The sequence below is a fragment of the Nomascus leucogenys genome, chromosome 2 (genome assembly GCF_006542625.1).
Source record: "Nomascus leucogenys isolate Asia chromosome 2, Asia_NLE_v1, whole genome shotgun sequence".
Taxonomy (NCBI): Eukaryota; Metazoa; Chordata; class Mammalia; order Primates; family Hylobatidae; genus Nomascus; species Nomascus leucogenys.
In genome coordinates, this window is record NC_044382.1 from 673,855 (window position 1) to 694,514 (window position 20,660).

General features: G+C 44.4%; 1 protein-coding gene across 5 annotated transcripts in view; it reads left to right on the top strand.

The window, feature by feature from the left end:
• The window catches only part of ZFP62 (ZFP62 zinc finger protein), a 124,721-nt gene extending 107,216 nt beyond the window's left edge, over positions 1 to 17,505 (top strand). The window contains exons 1-4 of one of the 5 annotated variants that reach the window (XM_030824078.1): positions 3,759 to 3,786; positions 4,335 to 4,460; positions 13,064 to 13,136; positions 13,633 to 17,505. In XM_030824078.1, coding sequence (XP_030679938.1) covers positions 13,731 to 16,334 — 2,604 coding nt within the window. In that variant the 5' untranslated portion in view covers positions 3,759 to 3,786; positions 4,335 to 4,460; positions 13,064 to 13,136; positions 13,633 to 13,730 and the 3' untranslated portion in view covers positions 16,335 to 17,505. Of the gene's footprint in view, positions 1 to 3,713; positions 3,787 to 4,334; positions 4,461 to 4,618; positions 4,949 to 13,063; positions 13,137 to 13,632 lie in introns of those variants that run through there. The other 4 variants (XM_030824069.1, XM_030824064.1, XM_030824058.1 and 1 more) reach the window with 4 other exon arrangements.
• Positions 17,506 to 20,660: the final 3,155 nt, after the last annotated feature.

The following is a 20,660-nucleotide window of genomic DNA, read 5'->3' on the forward strand; positions in this document are numbered from 1 at the left end:
CCCAGGAGGGGGAGGTTGCAGTGAGCTGAGATAGTGCCACTGCACTCCAGTCTGGGCAACAAGAGCAAAAACTAGTTTACTAAATTAAGAATACTTTTTCTGTTTTCCAGATTTAACATTATGAACTGATATTATGGTACAGTGGGAGGAGAGATTTTATTTTAAAATAAATTTGCAGTTGGGCATGGTGGTTCACACCTGTAATCTCAGTACTTTTGGAAGCCAAGGTGGGAGGATCACTTGAGGCCCAGGAATTTGAGACCAGCCTAGTCAACACAGCAAGACTCTACTGCTCCAAAAAAATTAAAAAATTAATCTGAGGCCGGGAGCAGTGGCTCACGCCTATAATCCCAGCACTTTGGGAGGCCAAGGTGGGCGGATCACCTGAGGTCAGGAGTTTGAGACCAGCCTGGCCAACATGGTGAAATCTCGTCTCTACCAAAATACAAAAATTAGCCCGGTGTGGTGGTGTGTGCCTGTAATCCCAGCTACTCGGGAGGCTGAGGCAGGAGAATCGCTTGAACCTGGGAAGCAGAGGTTGCAGTGAGTCGAGGTCGTGCCACTGCACTCCAGCCTTGACGACAGAGTGAGACTCCATCTACAAAAAAAAAAAAAATTTAATCCGGATCTGGTGGTTCACACCTGTAGTCCTAGCTACTCAGGAGGCTGAAGGAGGAGGATTGCTTGAGCCCAGGAGACTGAGGTTGCAGTGAGCTATGTGATCACACCACTGTACTCCATCCTGGGTGACAGGGCAAGACTGTCTCTAAAAAAAAACAAAAACAAACAAATGTGTGACCAAATTCAACGGCTAAACACAGAGTTGGAATTAAGCCCTGTGGGCAGAGCTCAACATTAATTTGTACTTAAACCACTCCAAAGGGAGGTAGATGAGCCCGCAAAGCAAGAGCAAACCCAGACAACCTCACTGCTGCACCTGTTGGCCTCCTGGAGCAGTGCTGTTTAATGGAAATGTACTGTGAGCCACGTATGAGACTTCTGATCTTCCAGTAGATGCATTTAAAGTAAAAAGAAACAGGTAAAATTCATTGTAACCATGTACTTGATCTACCCCAATATAGTCAAAATAGTATTTCAGCATGTAATCAACATTAAAAATTATTAATAAAATAGTTTACATTCTCTTTTCCTAAGTCTTAGAAATGTGGTGTGGATTTTACATTTACAGCACATCTCAATTCAGACTACCATAAGCTACATGTGAATAGTGGCTGCCCTACTGATCTCAGCTGTGATGTGTAGATATCTCTAAAAGACAGGTGTTAGAAAGGCAAGTGTGTGTCCGTGTCTGTGTCTGTGCCTGTGTGTGTTATGTAGACACAGGCCAAATGAAAGGTGCCTGCAATATAACAAGGCTCAAAGAGGAAAAGCCGTCATCTAAAATCAAAAGGATCTGACAGGCACAGTGCCTCATGCCTGAATTCTAACACTTTCCGAGGCCAAGACAGACGGATCACTTGAGCCCAGCAGTTCCAGGCCAGCCTGGGCAACATGGTGAGGCCCCATCTCTATAAAAAAAATAAAAATTAATGGGGCTCTGGTGGCATGCACCTGTAGTCCCAGCTACTTGGGAGGCTGTGGTGGGAGGATCCCTTGAGCTTGGGAGGTCGAGGCTGCAGGGAGCCATGATCGTGCCACCCCACTCCAGCCTGGGCAACAAAGTGAGAGCTTGTTATCAAAACAAACAATAAGATAAAATAAAAAGCATCTGACTCAAGATGATTTATGTGGGTTTCCCACAATCCCTTCCACACACACACCACCTTTCATTGAGCAAAGTGTTCCAACCAGGACATAATATTTTTCTATCTTGCTGCCTAGAGGTAAAAACCCAGTCTTTGCCTACCATGAACCTTTAAGGGCAGCTTTAATTCTGGAGGCCTGTGAGGACCACCCAAAGCTCCTTCTAGAGCTGTGCTATCCAGTAAGGTGGCCGTTAGCCACATGTGGCTATTTACATTAAACGTAATTAAAAATTCAGATGCTCAGCAGCACTACCCACATTTCAAGTGCTCAACAGCTGCATGTGTCTCGCTATCCTTTGGGGGCAGCTCTAGCGGAACCCACTCCCAATCCTCTACTCGCTCTGGGGCTCTCACCTAAAGCTGCAAACCTGGGCCTGGAGCGCTCTGCCCCTCCTTAGGAGTCGCTGCTGCCTGTTGATTCGTCCAGACTGTCTTCCAGGTGGCTGGGGTTGTGGCGTGAAGCCCAAATGTGGTCAAGGGCTTATTGCTACAAGGAAATGCCCATTCCCTCTACCAAAGTGAACACGGTGTCTCAGCACCCACATGTATAAAAATGAAAAATGGGCGTCGAGCTGATGCCAAACGCCGGCTCACCCCAGCAATATGTAAAATTCATTCAAATAATATAAATAATTTGAGCTGTAAAACAAAATCCATCTCAAGTTGTGCTTCCAAAGCATTTCACTTTTTGTCTAAGAATTAACAGTAAACATTTTGAAATATTTATATAATTTTGCTAATAATCCAGAAAATAATTAACACTAAGAGGGAAAAAAATGTAATCTAATTTCGTTACGAAGATATATGCTAGGGTAAACAATAAACAATAAAACAATGAATAGAAATATTTTACACTAGGATAAAATTCAATGAGGCACATAGAATGAAAATATTTTTACAATAGAATAAAAAGCCGGTGAGGGACATAAAAGTTAAAGGCAAAAACCCTAAAAGATGTAAAACTTATGATTGTTAAAAGTGGATAATACCAAATCTTCAGGGATTTAGATTCCATTGGATACACTTGAAAGAATAAAGCAATTCTGTTCTTAATATTAACAGCATGCCAAAAATATACCCTTTGCAATTAATATGAAAAATATTTAGATGTTGCTGTTTTTAAAAAAGGCTGACTATAGCCAATAACTTAGTTGTATATTTAAAAATAAGAATATAATTTGACTGTTTGTAACACAAAGGATAAATGCTTGAAGTGATGGACACTTCGTTAACCCTGATATGGTTATTACGCATTGCATTCCTGTCTGTATCAAGATATCTCACGTACTCGACAAATAGGGACACCTACTATGTACCCACAAAAATTAATTAAAAAAAAAAAAAGGTCTTCAAAGTCATTTTAGGCCCTGGGTTTGGAAGCCGACACCGGCGGTGGGGTGGGCAGGCGGCGAGGTCGCTGCCAAGCTGGCGCCCCGGGTGGGAGCGTGGCCCGGTCCCAGGGACCGCTCCAGGGGCGCGCTCCCTCTCGGCATCCTCAGTGCCTAACCGGAGGCACTTCTACTGCTGACGACCAGAAAGGGCTGGTGCTCCCGGGCCAGCCCCCAACCAGCTGAGAAGGCAATGGGTCCCCAGCCCAGCGCTGCCCTGCGCCCCTCCCGGATTCCCCCATTTCCCGCCAGGCCCCCACTTCCGGGAACGTCTCCGCACCCACACCTGGCAACTAATCACGTGTTCAGGAACCAGGTAGGCAGGTATTTACTTTATTACATGTACCCCACCCCACCCCACCCCAGAAGCTAATGGGCACGGAAACAGGAAGCCCCACCCACGGCCTCATCGCCGCGCCCGGAGCGCGCGCCCTGCCGCTGGTCCTCAATAAATAGCCGAGGAGGCGCTCCCCTCCCTCCCGCCGGCGCGGTCGGCCCGGACCATCGAGTCAGTCCTCCAGCGTCCCAGAGAGGGCGCGGAAGTGCCCCAGGGCCGGCGCGGGTTCTTCCGGCCGTGCCGTCCGCGCTTTTGTCCCGCTGGCGGCCGGGTTCCCGCGGCGCCGCCACAGCCAGTACGTGAGTCCGCGGCCGCCCGCGCTCCCGCCCCCGGCCTTTGCCTGCCACGCCCTTCCCTTTTTGGCCTGGTCTTGGCTGCCCCGCGGGTCTCGGGCGGGATGTGGGAGTAAGCGTGCCCCCTCCCCGCACATATCTCAGTAGGCGCGTTCCTGGGGAGCGGAGGGGAGGGAAGACCTCGGGCAGGCATAGGGGTGCAGGGCGCGCCCCTGGAACAGACTGGGTTCTATGTGGGCCACAACTGCGACGTTTGAACGGACCAGCGTCATGTTAGGTCTGCTCAGTGTTCCGAGAAGGGCCAGGGCCCCGCTCCCGTGTTCCTCAACTATTCCTCCCTGTCTTGGATGGGAGGGGCTCCCTAAAAATTTGCGCTTCAAAATACCCACCGTTTTGTGCTCCCTCTGCAGTTAAGTTTGGTACTCTAGGACTTGAGAGTGATTGCGAGGGCAGAGAGACCTCTAGGGGTGATCTGATTCGACCTTCTTCCCCTCGCCCCCCCACCTTTTTTTTTTGGTCGGTGAGTGATGATGATAAGCTTCTGCTGCAGGTGTGAATAGAGACCCCGGAGGCGCGTCCTGGCCCTCACCTGGGGAAGCGCACCTGCATACAGACGGGTGCACCGGGAGGAGGCGACCTGTCGCGTGTTCCTGCAAGCAGAAAAGGAGTTAACTAGGTAGGGAGAGGAAGGTCGAGGAGTGTCTTAGACCCGGGGGACAGCCTGCGGGAACCCAGGGGTGGGATGGAAAAGATCACTGCGGAATGCCAGGGCTGGGTGTGCTGCTCTAAGACGTTTAAAGTAGTTGGCCAGCAGGAGCATTTCTTTGTGAAAGCTCAAGGCTTAAAAAAATAATAATATGAAATATGTAATACATTCATATGGCTGGGATATTAAAAATACAAAAAGTTACCAGTGAAAGATTTCTTCCCATCCCGCTTAGCTATCTTCCTAGGCCCTACCCTCTTAGATAACCACTTTTGTTCCTTTGTATCTTTTCCGAATTTCTGCAAATACTGGCAAATATAACTAGTTAGTTCCCCCTTTTTTTCACAAAGGTAATAGAAATCCTTCTAACTCTTTGATTCTTTCACTTTATCTTACCGGTCTCTACATGTCAGAACACAGAAGTTGTGTTTTGTTTCGTTTTGCTTTACAGAGCTGTGGTAAGTATTGGATGGGCCATTGTTTGGATGTTTTCGATGTTCTGTCCTTTTTTAGATCTATTCCGGGGCATTTGGGTTGTCTCCAATTTGTTGTTACTTCAAACAATGGTATACTCAATACAGTGTATTAAGGTAAGGATTTTTACAGAAGAAACTAAGCCATTAGAAAATTATTTTTTTACATTAACTCAACCAGTTATTGGCATATTGTTACATATGACAAGTCATTATCAAAATCACTGATGTAGAGTGTTTAAAGAACAAATAAGACTAAGTAGTCCTTCCCTTCTGAGACTTGTCCCTATATTTAGTGTTACACTAGCCTAATAGACTAATTATGTCAATGACTCCAAGCCAGTCCCTGCCGGGTTTGATTCAGAAAATTAGCCTCCCTTTTAGTATCTCCTTTGCTCACCTCCTCCCCTACGACAACTAGAAATCTCTTCTCCACTACTTGGTATGAGAATGTTCTATTTCAGTTTTTTACTTTAAGGAAAAATCACCTTTCATTCTTATTTCTATATTTAAGCAATAGAACCAACTCACGTTAATCATATACATTCCTAATATTCATAAGACAAATGCAACAGTAGCAAGAGCACAAACCATATTCTCTTCTCATCTGCATATCACTTCTCTGTTCCTTAGTCCCATCTTTCCTTTGCACATTTTGCCCCTCCTAGGTACTCTTTCTTCTGGGCTGGTAAGCATTTTGTGGTCACATTCTCTTGTCTTGTTTCCTTTCTTTGGTCATCTCCAAATCAAATACAGTATCCAAGAATTTAAGGTATAGAATCCACACGTGAACCTTGAGGTGGCAGATTGTCTTGTGGAATATGGTTGGATTCTGCAAATTCAAAGTGGTTCCAGGCTAGTTGCAGTCTGTTAACGGGAAGGGATTTTCAGCCAGAGCAGGCCACAGTTCCTCTCTTACGAGTTGTCTAGGCTCTTGAAAAGTGGCTCCTGACTCTTTTAGGCAGAGACAGCAAGAATTTAGGGCAGGTTCTTAACTATTTGCATTCACTTTTCTAGGCCTTGGCAATAAAGCATGAACAAGAAGCACAGAAGAGTGCCCAGAGGTTGTTGGTCATATGTAGTTTGGAAGGAGTGGGTGGCATTCTATGTCTGACGCTTTTGACTGATGTAACCAGGCTATTAGACTCATGCTGCGTATTGAAAACTAGTTAGAAAGGGCTTGTCCATTCAGCCTTTAGAACTTTTAAGAAATTCAGAAGTTTCTGGGTCTTTATATGGAAGAGTTGTGTTTTGGGGGTAATTCCTTACTTGTGTCATCAGGGACACATGACTTAGCCACCACATCAGTCTTGACTGGATTATAGTGACTTACTCCTGGAACTCCAGGACTCAGTCCTGTCTTGCCTCATTCCATTCTCCCACTGCAACTAGTGTGAGTGATCTTTTTTTTTTATTTTTTTGAGACAGAGTCTCGCTCTGTCACCAAGGCTGGAGTGCAATGGCACTATCTTGGCTCACTGCAACCTCTGCCTCCCAGGTTCAAGCGACTCTTGTGCCTCAGCCTCCCAAGTCGAGTAGCTGGAACTACAGGTGTGCACCACCACATCTGGCTAATTTTTGTATTTTTAGTAGAGACGGATTTGCCTCATTGGCCAGGCTGGTTTTGAACTCCTAGCCTCAAGTGATCTGTCTGCCTCAGCCTCCCAAAGTGCTGAGATTACAGGCATGAACCACTGCACCTTGCCGGATCTTTTTAAAATTTTTTTCTTTTTTTTCTTTTCTTTTCTTTTTTTTTTTTTTTTTTTTTTTTTGAGACAGAGTTTCGCTCTTCTTGCCCTGGCTGAAGTGCAATGGTGCAATCTCAGCTTACTGCAACCTCCACCTTGTGGATTCAAGCAATTCTCCTGCCTCAGCCTCCCAAGTAGCTGGGATTACAGGTGCCCACCACCGTGCCCAGCTACTTTTTTTTTTTTTTTTTTTTTTTTTTTAGTAGAGATGGGGTTTCACCATGTTGGCCAGGCTGGTCTCAAACTCCTGACCTCAGGTGACCCACCTGCCTCGGCCTCCAAAAGAGCTGGGATTATAGGCATGAGCCACTGTGCCTGGCCTAAAGTTTTTTTCTTATGAACTTCCATATGCCCATCACTTGGATTCAGCAATTATCAGGATTCTGCTGTTTAACTTTTCCCTTTTTAGTTTTTCTTGATTGAAATATTTTAAATTCCAGATTCCATGACATTTCACTGCAGACTTCAGTCTGAATTTTTAAAAAAAAAAAAAAAGGTCTGGGTGCGGTGGTTCACGCCTGTAATCCCAGCACTTTGGGAGGCCAAGATGGGCGGATCCCCTGAGGTCAGGAGTTGGAGACAGGCCTGCCAACATGGCAAAACCCCGTGTCTACTAAAAGTATAAAAATTAGCTGAGCGTGGTGGTGCGCACCTGTAATATCAGCTACTCGGGAGGCTGAGGCAGGAGAATCGCTTGAACCTGGGAGGTGGAGGTTGCAGTGAGCCGAGACGTGCCATTGCACTCCAGCCTGGGCAACAGAGCAAGACTCAGTCTCAAAAAAACAACAACAAAAAAACAAAAGTTCTCACATAGCCACAATGCCATTATTATACCAGCCTAAATTAACTCTGATTCCTTGATATTATCTAACAGAGGTGGGCACACTGCTGGGCCTATGGACTGTTTTTGTATGGCCTGCAAACTAAGAATGATTTTTATACTTTTAAAGGAATGCTTTAAAAAAAAACAGTACTCAGCTGTTCTATGTGGCCCACAAAGCCTAAAATATATGCTACCTGGTTCTTTACAGAAAATGTTTGCCAACTCCAGTTTAATAAAATAAGTAATTTTTCCAAAACGCATATCCAGGTTTGCTACTCCTTTGCCGAAGCTCCTGAGGATCAAGTCTGGGCTCCTTATGGTGCAGCCCTTGACTTTGCCTGCCTGTCTGATTTTCCTTGTGCCTGCCCCAGATGTCTTCAGGGGGGTGAACACCATTCCTCTGTACCTGCCCTTCCCTTGGCATTCTTCTTCTTCCTGAAGCTATTCCTGTAGTCCATCCCCCCTTTCCCACCCTCCATGCCCTGTCTTTGCCTCTTTTTTTTTGAGACGTAGTCTTGCTCTGTCGCCCAGGCTGGAGTGCAGTGGCACGATCTCAGCTCACTGCAGGCTCCGCCTCCCAGGTTCACGCCATTCTCCTGCTTCAGCCTCTCTAGTAGCTGGAGCTACAGGCGCCCACCACCATGCCTGGCCAATTTTTGTATTTTTAGTAGAGACGGGGTTTCACTGTGTTAGCCAGGATGGTCTCGATTTCCTGACCTCGTGATCCGCCCACCTCAGCCTCCCAAAGTGCTGGGATTACAGGTGTGAGCCACCGTGCCCAGCCGCCTCTGTCATTTTTATCATATGGTTATTTTCCTACCAGACTCTCCTACTAGTCTGCAGGTGCCTTGATGGCAGGGCCTTGTCATATCCATGTCTTTGGATAGGAGTAGCCCAGGGCCTGGAAAACAAACAGGATACAGATAATAGTCTAAGTTCCTTGGGCAACACTTGGCCTCAGAAATAACTGATACCCTAGAATGCATCTCCACTATTGTTTATAAGGATAACTTAATTATCCTTATGTGTTACGTCCTTTGTATTGTCTTTATGTTTTAGCAGCATTTACTCTAGTGCTGTCTTGGTGCTTTCCTGCCTGTGTTTTTGATGGATTTTAGTATGGATTAGCATAGATTTCATTTCAAGCCATCTATTTTCAATGAAGATGCATGTTTATATTAATCCATTTTGATTTCACTCAAGAAGAGGACTGGATGAACTACATCAGGTGATGGGACATCACGCCCCCAACCCAAACAGAGGGGTTTAAGCAGAGCCACAACAGGGAGGCCCCAGGCCTTCACCTAGGTTAGAGAGGTAAGTGGCAAAGTGTCTGTGATTCAGGGAGGCCCCTGGCCTTCACCTAGGTTGGAGAGGTAAGTGGCAAAGTGTCTGTGATTCAGGGAGGCCCCTGGCCTTCACCTAGGTTAGAGAGGTAAGTGGCAAAGCGTGTGTGATTCAGGGAGGCCCCAGGCCTTCACTTAGGTTAGAGAGGTAAGTGACAAAAGTGTCTGTGATTTTAGGCAGACCAGGCCAGTCAGCAGTCAGTCTAACATGGATCCCAGAGGACAGGAAGAAAACTAATAATCCATTTGTCAAAGAAGCAAAGGAGGAAAGATCAGGCTGAGAATCAGTGAGTGGAGTGGCAGTGAGGGTTGACAGTTGCACAGGCGGCTGGTGCAGAAGGCTTTAGGTGCCACAGTAAGTAGCCTGGGAGAACTTGGCACTGCCCAGTGACTAGGTGTGCATTTTACAAAAACTCTTGACAGTAGTTGTAGAAAGAATTGGGCAGGGATAAGAGTGAAGGTCTAGAAACGATGGCAGTCGTGCAGAAGAGAATTTAGGAGGCTTAAACTAAGGCCTTATTAAGAAGGAGGTGGAAGATGGAGTGGGAGCTTCAGAACTACTTAAGCAATAGAATCAGAGGTCCTAGGGGCTGTTTTGGATGTGGCCAAGGGAAATAGCCCATTTCTGATTTAGGCAAAAGGGTAGGAGGCAAGATGGATATGAGGGTCTGTAATTGAGAGGGATCTTGGGCAGAGATGAGGACCTGATACGGTGTCTGGGAGTGCTGGGAGCCATGAGGGCTCTCGGGAATATGTGGAGCCAGAAGAGGAACGGCTCAAGGCGGAAGGAGGGGCCAGAAACATCCAGGGGCAGCAGCCCGGAGGGCAAGCACCAGCCTGAAGAAGCTAATGCAGTGTGGTCTGCGTGGGAGAAATGAGGCATGAGGGGAGTGGGATGTGAAGACCACTTTTTCCAGTTACAACAGGCAGTAGGATGGCAAAGCAGTACCTGGAGGGGAAGGTGTAGAAGAGGAAACAAATTTGCTTTCTGATATTTTAAAAACTTTTTGTTTGGTAATAATTTTAAACGCACAGAAAAAATTCAAGAATACGAACAGTAAAAAGATTCCCATCACTCAGATTTACCTGCAGTTAACATTTGACTTCATTTTGTCCTCTTGCTCTTTCATACATGCAAGTATTTTTCTAAATCATTTGTAGGTAAGTTATATACATCATGGCCCTTTATCCCGAAATACTTCAGCGTATATTTCCTAAGGATTGGGATAGTCTCATAGATAACTACAGTACAGTTTTCAAATTGAGTAAATTGGAAGTTGATACTGCTTTTACCTAGTCTACCATCCATATTCCAACTTTTTCAGCTGATATAATTGTTTTCTATAACAATTTTCCCCTCTGCTACAGATCCAGTCAAGGTCAGGAATTTAATATAGTGGTCAAGTCTCTTTTAGCCTTCTTTAATCTGGAACATTTCTACAGCTTTTCTTTGTCTTTTAGGAAAATGATGTATTTGAAAAATATAGTCCCCCTCTTCTCTCCACCCTCTGTTTTAGTAGAAAACATTTTTCATTTTGGGTTTACCTGGTGATTCAGTTCATGTAATGCATTCTCATAGGTGATGTGTCCTTCTGCCCCTCTGGAGGTGTTAAATTAGAGCACCTGGCCAAGGCATTGTCTCTCCACTCTTGAATTTTTCCCCCTGTAAATAAGCATTATACATATTTAAGACCATGCAGATATCCTGCTCCTTGTCAGAATTTCCTCCTAGGCGTAGAATTCACTGATGATTCTCTCCCCTGGTCCAGTCTTTACTCTGATAGTTGCAGAGTGCTGACTTTTCCAATTCCGGTATTCCTTCTACATTTATCAGCCAGCACTCACATTCTGCTGTAAGCAAGAGGCCTCCCTTTCTCCCCTGTTTGTACCTGTGTAGACTCATGAAATCCTATCTTCAATGGTTTATAATGTATCACTATACTTAGTTATTATGGTGCTTGAACACCGGATGTTCAAGCTGGGTCTTGCAGCATGTCCCTACCCTTTTTTTGAGCCTCTTGACTTGCTGGTATAACACGATGCTTATCTTGTATGTTTCCTGCTCTCAGCCTGAAATCAGCCGTTTCTTTGAGACACTCTGGTTCCTTTTAGTAAATAATGGTAATAGAGACCCAGAATGAGGGTACTAGATGTTCTCATTACCACTGGAGTGTTTTTGTTTTTTGGGCTTTCAGCAAACAGAACTAGGAAATTAGGAAATATATGCAAATGTATGCATACAGCCATACAGACTTGAATATACACACGTGCACGTATATGTGATTTAGAAATCATAAGTTCACACCAGTACTTCAAATTCATCCCAAGGTTCATTTTGCCTTCCTCTCTTCCTTATTTTTATGTCCCTTTCTCTAGGAGAGCCCTGAGCCCAACAAAATCAATGCATTTACTCAGGTTCTTAATACATCTAAAGTTGTTTCAGAATCACTTTGTTCATACCTCTACGGAAAACCTGCTAACAGTTGAATTGTTTGTACCTCTTCCCACTGCCCTGCCTCCAGCTTTCCCCAGACTCAATGTACTTATGTAGTCAAATACGTTTCTAAGTTGCCTGGATTACTTCTGTGTTTCTTTTTTGTTTGTTTTCTTCCTGCGATTATGGTATTCATGTGAAATGCAAATAGGTTGAGTTGTTTTGTTTTAGCAGTTTTTCCCCTTTCCCATCCTCGCTGTTTAATTTTATTCTTTGAATATGTAGAATATTATGTATTTTGTATAGTAAAAACTATTAAAAAGGCTACATACTCAGAGTCTCTCTCTTTCCCCCATCCCTTCTGCTCCATTCTCCACACCCCTCCCTTGTAGGCGATGAACCTCATTGTTCTCTGGTTTATCGTTGCTATAAAGAGAAACACATACCTGCTTGTTTTCCTGTTTTCTTTCCTACATGAAACGTAGCATGTATATTACTCTTTTTCACTTTGACCTTTTGACTTTAGGATATACAAATTGCGCCATATCAATTCAGAAATGCTCCTCATCGTTTTTTAGTACTCCATTGTGCATATGTGCAAGTTTATTTAACCAGTCTTCTGTGCTTGGAGATTTATGTAGGTTTCCAGATTTTGCAGTTACAAATAATGCTGTAATGAATCACTCTGTGCATGTATGTTTTTTATATTGTTGGAGGTGTATCCTCATTATAAATTCCTAAAGTAGGACTTCTGGGTAAATGCATATATCATTTTGATAGATACTGGCAAATTCCCCTTAAAAGGGGCTGTGCCAGTTTGCATTCCCAGCAGTGTATGAGAGTGCCTGTTTCTTCCACAGCCTTATCAACAGTGTATTGTCAAGCTTTGAACATTTGCTAATGTGACAGGTGAGAAGTGGTGTTTTACGGTAGTTCTTATTTACCTTTCTCTTACTATGAATCAAGTTGAATGTTTAAGGACCATTTAAAAGAATTGTCTGTTCATCTTCTTACCTGTTTTCCTATATGATTTATAGTTTATTTTTCTTCAGTTTTTGAAAATGTATTAGTCTTTTGTTGCATATGAGTCATCATTAGAAAGCTTCCTCTATACTCAGCCCATAGAGGCATTTACCCATATTTTCTAGCATTTGTACAGCTTTTTTATATTTAGAGCTCTATTCCATATGGAGTTTATTCATGTGTGTGTGGTGTGAAGAATGGGATCTAATTGTATCTTTTTTTTTTTTTTTTTGTGAGACAGAATCTTGCTCTGTCGCCAGGCTGGAGTGCAGTGGAATGATCTTGGCTCACTGCAACCTCTGCCTCCCAGGTTCAAGTGATTCTCCTGCCTCAGCCTCCCGAGTAGCTGGGATTAGAGGTGCGTGCCATCACGCCCATCTAATTTTTGTATTTTTACTAGAGACGGCTTCACCATGTTGGCCAGGATGGTCTCGATCTCTTGACCTCGTGATCCGCCCGCCTCAGCTTCTCAAAGTAGTGGGATTACAGGTGTGAGCCACCGCACCCAGCCCTAATTTTATCTTTTTCCATGTGGCTTCATAGTTGTTACAACACTGTTAAAAGGACCATCTTTTCTCCGGTAATTTCAGATATTATCTGTATCATTAACTTCTGTGTCTACCTGGGACAACATCTGGACTTCCTGTTCTATTCCGTTTGCCTGTCTATGTACCAGGACCACACTATTTTAATTATAGAGGTTTAATAATATATTTTAATATGCAGGTTGCCTTCTTCCTCATCTCTGCAGTAACTGTCTTCATGGTTTCATAGTCTTCTCCCTGATACCCCTCCCCAGGTACTAATTTTTTCTTTTTAGTTTTGTCTATCCTCTGCTGATTTTGTCTAACTTTTCATAGTAAAAAAAAGTTTTGCCTAACTTTTGTCCTACTTACGAATTTTTCTGTCTTCTATTCTTCAGAGATTTCTTCTGCCCTCTTGTTTGTTTTTCCATGACTGGATGACATTGTTTAAAAACTGATTGGTGTTGCCCATGGTTCTGTGCATCATTTCAACCTGCCCTATGCTAAGCTGTTATACAAGAATAGAAAAGCTCATTGTTCCATTGAAAATCCAGGGCTCTAGCATTTTAACATTAGTTCCACAGGGGCAGAAATTTTGTCATATTCATTGTTGTATCCCTAGTACTTAAAAAACGGTACATGGTACATGGTGCCTATCACAGTATGTTGTCAGTAAATGTTTGTCAAGTAAATGTTGTTTGTTGTTATTCCAGTTTGTTTGTTTGTTTTTTAAGAGAGTGAACAGGTGTCCTTTTCATTTTCTTGGTTTAGTGTCACATTTGAAGACAAGCACTGAGGATGAGGAACCAACTGAAGAATATGAAAATGTTGGAAATGCAGAATCTAAGTGGCCAAAACTGGAGGATCCTATGCCTGAATCTAAGGTTGGTGACACATGTGTTTGGGATAACAAGGTAGAGAATCAACAGAAAAAGCCTGTGGAAAACAGGATGAAGGAAGACAAAAGCAGCATCAGGGAAGCAATCAGCAAAGCCAAGAGTACAGCAAATATAAAGACAGAACAGGAAGGTGAGGCATCTGAGAAGAGCTTGCATCTGAGCCCACAGCATATCACACACCAGACTATGCCTATAGGACAGAGAGGGAGTGAGCAAGGCAAACGTGTGGAGAACATTAATGGAACCTCCTACCCTAGTCTACAGCAGAAAACCAATGCTGTTAAGAAATTACATAAATGTGATGAATGTGGGAAATCCTTCAAATATAATTCCCGCCTTGTTCAACATAAAATTATGCATACTGGGGAAAAGCGCTATGAATGTGATGACTGTGGAGGGACTTTCCGGAGCAGCTCGAGCCTTCGGGTCCACAAACGGATCCACACTGGGGAGAAGCCGTACAAGTGTGAGGAATGTGGGAAAGCCTACATGTCCTACTCCAGCCTTATAAACCACAAAAGCACCCATTCTGGGGAGAAGAACTGTAAATGTGACGAATGTGGAAAATCCTTCAATTACAGCTCTGTTCTGGACCAGCATAAAAGGATCCACACTGGGGAGAAGCCCTATGAATGTGGCGAGTGTGGGAAGGCCTTCAGGAACAGCTCTGGGCTCAGAGTCCACAAAAGGATCCACACGGGGGAGAAGCCCTATGAATGCGACATCTGTGGGAAAACCTTCAGTAACAGCTCTGGCCTTAGGGTCCACAAAAGGATCCACACGGGTGAGAAACCTTACGAATGTGATGAGTGTGGAAAGGCCTTCATTACTTGTAGAACACTTCTCAACCATAAAAGCATCCACTTTGGAGATAAACCCTATAAATGTGATGAGTGTGAGAAATCTTTTAATTATAGCTCTCTTCTCATTCAGCATAAAGTCATCCACACTGGAGAGAAACCTTATGAATGTGATGAATGTGGGAAGGCTTTCAGGAACAGCTCAGGCCTCATAGTGCATAAAAGGATCCACACAGGAGAGAAACCTTACAAATGTGATGTCTGTGGCAAAGCATTCAGCTATAGCTCAGGCCTCGCAGTCCATAAAAGCATTCACCCTGGGAAGAAAGCCCATGAATGTAAGGAGTGTGGGAAATCCTTTAGTTATAACTCACTTCTTCTTCAACATAGAACTATTCATACCGGAGAGAGACCTTATGTATGTGATGTGTGTGGGAAAACGTTCAGAAACAATGCAGGCCTCAAAGTCCACAGGAGGCTCCATACTGGGGAAAAACCATATAAGTGTGATGTGTGTGGGAAAGCCTATATCTCACGCTCTAGCCTTAAAAATCACAAAGGAATCCACCTTGGGGAGAAGCCCTATAAATGTAGCTATTGTGAGAAATCGTTCAACTACAGCTCTGCCCTTGAACAGCATAAAAGGATTCATACCAGGGAAAAACCCTTTGGGTGTGATGAGTGTGGTAAAGCTTTCAGAAATAATTCTGGCCTTAAAGTACATAAACGAATCCACACTGGGGAACGACCTTACAAATGTGAAGAATGTGGGAAAGCATACATCTCTCTCTCGAGCCTTATAAATCATAAAAGTGTACACCCTGGGGAGAAGCCCTTTAAGTGTGATGAGTGTGAGAAGGCCTTCATCACATACCGAACCCTTATAAACCACAAAAAAGTTCATCTTGGGGAGAAGCCCTACAAATGTGATGTGTGTGAGAAATCTTTTAATTACACATCACTCCTTTCTCAGCACAAAAGGGTCCACACTAGAGAGAAACCCTATGAATGTGACAGGTGTGAGAAGGTCTTCAGAAACAACTCAAGCCTTAAAGTTCATAAAAGAATCCATACTGGGGAGAGGCCCTATGAATGTGATGTGTGTGGAAAAGCCTACATCTCACACTCAAGCCTTATTAACCATAAAAGTACCCACCCTGGCAAGACACCCCATACATGTGATGAATGTGGAAAAGCTTTTTTCTCAAGCAGAACTCTTATAAGCCATAAAAGAGTCCATCTTGGGGAGAAACCCTTCAAGTGTGTTGAGTGTGGGAAATCTTTCAGTTACAGCTCTCTCCTTTCTCAGCACAAGAGGATCCACACAGGGGAGAAACCCTATGTGTGTGATAGGTGTGGGAAGGCCTTCAGGAACAGCTCAGGCCTCACAGTGCATAAAAGGATCCACACAGGTGAGAAACCCTATGAATGTGATGAGTGTGGGAAGGCATACATCTCACACTCAAGTCTTATCAATCATAAAAGTGTCCACCAGGGGAAGCAGCCCTATAATTGTGAGTGTGGGAAATCCTTCAATTATAGATCAGTCCTTGACCAGCACAAAAGGATCCACACTGGAAAGAAGCCATACCGATGTAATGAGTGTGGTAAGGCTTTTAATATCAGATCAAATCTCACCAAGCATAAAAGAACCCATACTGGAGAGGAATCTTTAAATGTGATATATGTGGGAAGTTACAGTGGCACATCCCAGAAGAGAACCTATGAGGGAGGGAATGCCCTGGATGGGGGCAGGATGAGGATGCCTCTGTAGAAGGCAGAGCTTACCAAGTCTCTCCAAACTCAAATGGAAGAAATACCTTATGAATGTGAGAATGTAGGGGGTCATGGCTTGTAATTTACACAGTGTAAATGAAACCATCCTAGAGGATTATGAGGAATCCTTTCTATGTGATTTTCAATCACAGCGAGCAAGAAGGCCTCCAGTGTCAAGGTAGTTCAGCTCTTACAGGATATAAAATAGTCCATACTTGAGAGAAAAACTTATCTAAGTGATGGAATGTGAAGCAAATCTTCAAAATCAGTAGACATTTCTGGACATAAAACACAGATGAGGAAAGGACTTCAATTAGAAGTTACGTAATCACCATCAGAAAGTTCACGCTTGGTAAATTCTGTTACTAGAAATGTAGGAAATTCAGGTATAGCTTTGAATCCCAATTACACATTGGTCAGTGGGAAAACTAAGGGCCTCCAACAGGCAAATTCAGGGAGGATAGGTTTCAGGGAATATAAATTTATTTAATATTAGTGGTCTTTAAGTATAAACTTGATGTAATTGGTTTGGGAGGGGGCAGTGATGATGACTTCTGAAACAATTTGGATTTCCTTTTAGGAAAAGTAGAAAGCATAGACTTACAAGTCTAACAGGAGATAGGAGAGAGTCACTCATAAAAAATGCAAATTGATGAACGTACTATTGTGATACATTAGTTGAATGGATGAAACTTTTTTAAAGTTTCAGATGAACTCCCATAATGAATGATGAATTTGTGATGAGGGATAAGCTGGAAGTGGTATTCACACATTATGCTACAATAAAAGGATCTACTGTGGAGAGGATTTTGACACATTCAGTAACTAATGGAACACACCGTCAACATGAATTTGCACCTTACATGACAGAAGTGATTCAGGGACTCCTATGAATAGAAATGCTGAGAAGGAACACATTTTATTGCAGAAGCTAAAAAGCTAAGTACCAGTCATCTAGAGAGAAGGAAATTAATGTTTCTTAATAATCCTGTTAAATGTTTGATTGTTTTTGGAATGTGTTGTAAAGATGTCATGCAGGACATGTGTATATTGTCTGTTGTAAAATGTTAATGAATACTTTGTTCAGGGCTCACTCTCTTTGTCATGAAAGCCAGCTCCTTGTGGTGAGGTAAAGTGGAATTCCAATAAAGAAATTCCTTAAATCAAAACGGGCTGTGAGTTTAGATGGAGGATACCCAAGAGCCATTTGTGTGTCAGATCTTTGTGGGGTAAGTTATACCAGTTCCAAACCAGAGAGGGTAGTGGACTCATCCCACAGGGCTAGCAGCTCAGCTGGTTTCACCAGAAGTTAGAAGGTGCCTCCCTAGGAGGAGCGCAGGACAGATTTTGAGGGGACCACGGTGGAGCCATGTGATCCTCATTACTGGGCCAGATCCTAACTCAGGGGAGCAGGTAGGTTGTGTGAGTGATCAGTCACCACACACAGCTCTGTCAGGAACATGTAGAATTGAACATAAAATACTGCTGTGTATGAAGCTGTTAACTGGGTAACTCAAAGGGTAAAAATAGACTCTTCTGAGAATTGAGTAACCTGACTGAGAATACCATGAGTGGGCCAATCAGCAAAGGCTGAATTTGAAGTTTGGTCTCTGGTTTCAAAACCCATTGTCTTTACAAGAGAACAGTCTCAGCCATGTGGTTTCCCATCTCCCTCTGGGACTCCCATCTCTAGCCAGATAGTTTCCATGCTCTTTCTAGGAGTATATTTCTTTCACTTTGTATCCAAACCCCTACCAGTAAGTTTTGATGGCTGCGGTGGGGAAGGATGGAGTTGAAGGAGGAAAGGGAGGTGGAGCGTTTCTGCCACTGCTCCACTTGGACTGTTCTGATCATACTTGCTCTGTGTCCTTCTTCGCACATGACACTGGGAAGCCTGACCCTATACACAGACTTGGACTGATTGATACAGCAAATACTTGAGGATCTACTAGGCACTGTCCCTGTCCCAGGTACTGGGTGGGAGAGGATGGCAGCAGGAGTAGATTCTGGTAGATGAGGATGAATAAAGGGAGAAAGGCTGTGAGCACAACCACCCTAATGGATGTCTGAATTAAGACTGCAGGTGCTCAGAGGACAGCGACTAGGACCAACCAAGAGGGAGGAAGTGGTGACATCTGGGCAGGACGTTGAATTGCGTTTTCTGAGAGAGGAGTAGGAACTAGGATGACCTGAGTAAAGGCAGCTACAGAAGTGCCCAGGCATCCTCCAGCAAGGCTGGTCTCTGGCAGGCCTGGTGTCTGGGCAGGAAGGAGGGTGCCATGGAGTACTCGTGCCCAGTAGTCATGGGGACATGGATTGGGCTTCCATTTGCTGAAGATGAGACCAGCTCTGGTCGTTTTTAACCTGCGGTTTCCATGTGCTCCTCACACAGGAGAGCTCCCGTACTTGAGCTCCAGCTGAACCTAATGCACTGTCTACTTTTGGGGAAGATGCAGGCTAAATAACAGGAGAGGATGGCCACAGCTCAGGTGGGGATTCTGAGTGCCTCAGCCCCACCGAGCACCAGACAAGCTCCTACTGCGGCCCCTACCTACTTGCATGCTCCGGAAATGGGCCCAGGTCCTCAAGTGTACCTACAGCCAGATACAAGCCATTCAGGCTGATCCTAGACATGGTGGGGTCTCCGTTGTAGCACAGACCCAATGAACTGGTGCGGCTGAGCCTGCTCAGACCAGGGATGGAACATGGTTTAGGCACCACCCCCAATTCCTTCCAGAGAACGATATGCAAGTGGGAAAAATAAAGGGGGAGGGAAAAGCAGGGAGGAGAAAGAGAAAAGAAAAGCCTGAAAAAACAATGAGTATGGAATAGCCTTCCATAGGAGTGCACATCTCTATTAGCAAATTTGTCTGAAGGTGAAAGCCTGGAAAATAATTTCATGTTTTGTGTATGGAGACACGGTGTGAGACGGTACTGAACACCAATCCTGCAATGCAGGGGAATTTTCCTTCATGGGATTCAAAAATGAGAGGATCACCACCAGGACAACATCTGAAGATGTGTTAGCTGAAGACAGACATTGGGGACCTGAAGTCTGTCTGCATCAAGACCTTGAGGAATTGGCCACAGCTGTACCCAGGGAGTCCCTGAGCTGGGGAGACCCTTCATTTCTCTTCTCCAGCTTCAGCTAAGGGCCTTGGCCTAGAGACATGGAGAAGGAAGCAGAATACAGTACTTCAATTGTCTTCCTACTGGGGAGCCATTCTCATTTAGACCTGGCGGTTCTTCTCAGGTTATGGATAGTGTCATTGTGCTAAGGAAGCCGTTTGCATGAAACCTGTGTAGCGTCAGTGAAGTATAGTGGCCAAGGACGTGATCTCTCCACCAGGAAGCCTGAGTTCAAATAAGGACTCTCATTTATTTCCAGATGACTTCAGGCAAGTAACTAAACTTGTGTGTCCTCACCTGTCTTTTTTTTTTTTTTTTCTAAGACGGTCTCACTCTGTTGCCCAGGCTGGAGTGCAGGGGCATTAGCTCACTGCAACCTCCACCTCCTGAGCTCAAGCAATTCTCATGCCTCCGCCTCCAGAGTAACTGGGATTACAGGCATGCACAAGCGTGCCAGGCTAACTTTGGTATTTTTGGTAGAGACAGGGTTTCATCATTGTTGACTGGGCTGGTCTTCAACTCCTGGCCTCAAGTAATCTGCCCAGCTTCAGACTCTCAAGGTGCTGAGATTACAGGCCTGAGCCACCACAGGCTACCATACCGGGCCCTCACCTGTCATTTGTAAAGATAATAGTAGCAACCTCATAGGTTGTAATGAGGGTTGGAAACATTAATAGTGTTGAGGTCCTTAGAAGGCTGCCTAGAATGAGAAGTATTTGCATAAGAATGTATGGAGTAAGTCTGATGAGTAAGTGTGGTGGCCCTGTCCAAAGACAGCATCTAGATGCTTGGGCAGTGGAGGACAACTCTTACCTGGAAGTCAAGGAAATCCCTCAAGGACCACCCCCTACTCAGGCAAAACTTGAGAAGAAACATGAGAAAAGTGATTTTTTGGATGTTCCTGAGTGGTGTCTTGCTTCTAAGTAAGCAATCCGTTGTCTCTAAACAAACACGTTGTCTTTGTTGGGCTGCGAAAGGGCTCAGCAGGAGGAGCCTCCAGCTGAGGCCAGTAACCACACATGTTGGGGGTTGAGGGCTGCCTCATGCTTGCCTCTCTGGCCTGGGCAGCCTGCTCACTCACGTGGCATACATTTTGTTTCCCCTGTGTTTTCCCAGCAATACTCAGATGTGCTGGAGATTACTGTAGAAAGGGTTGGTGAGAGCCAGACTTTTGCCGTCTTAACCATGGCTATTT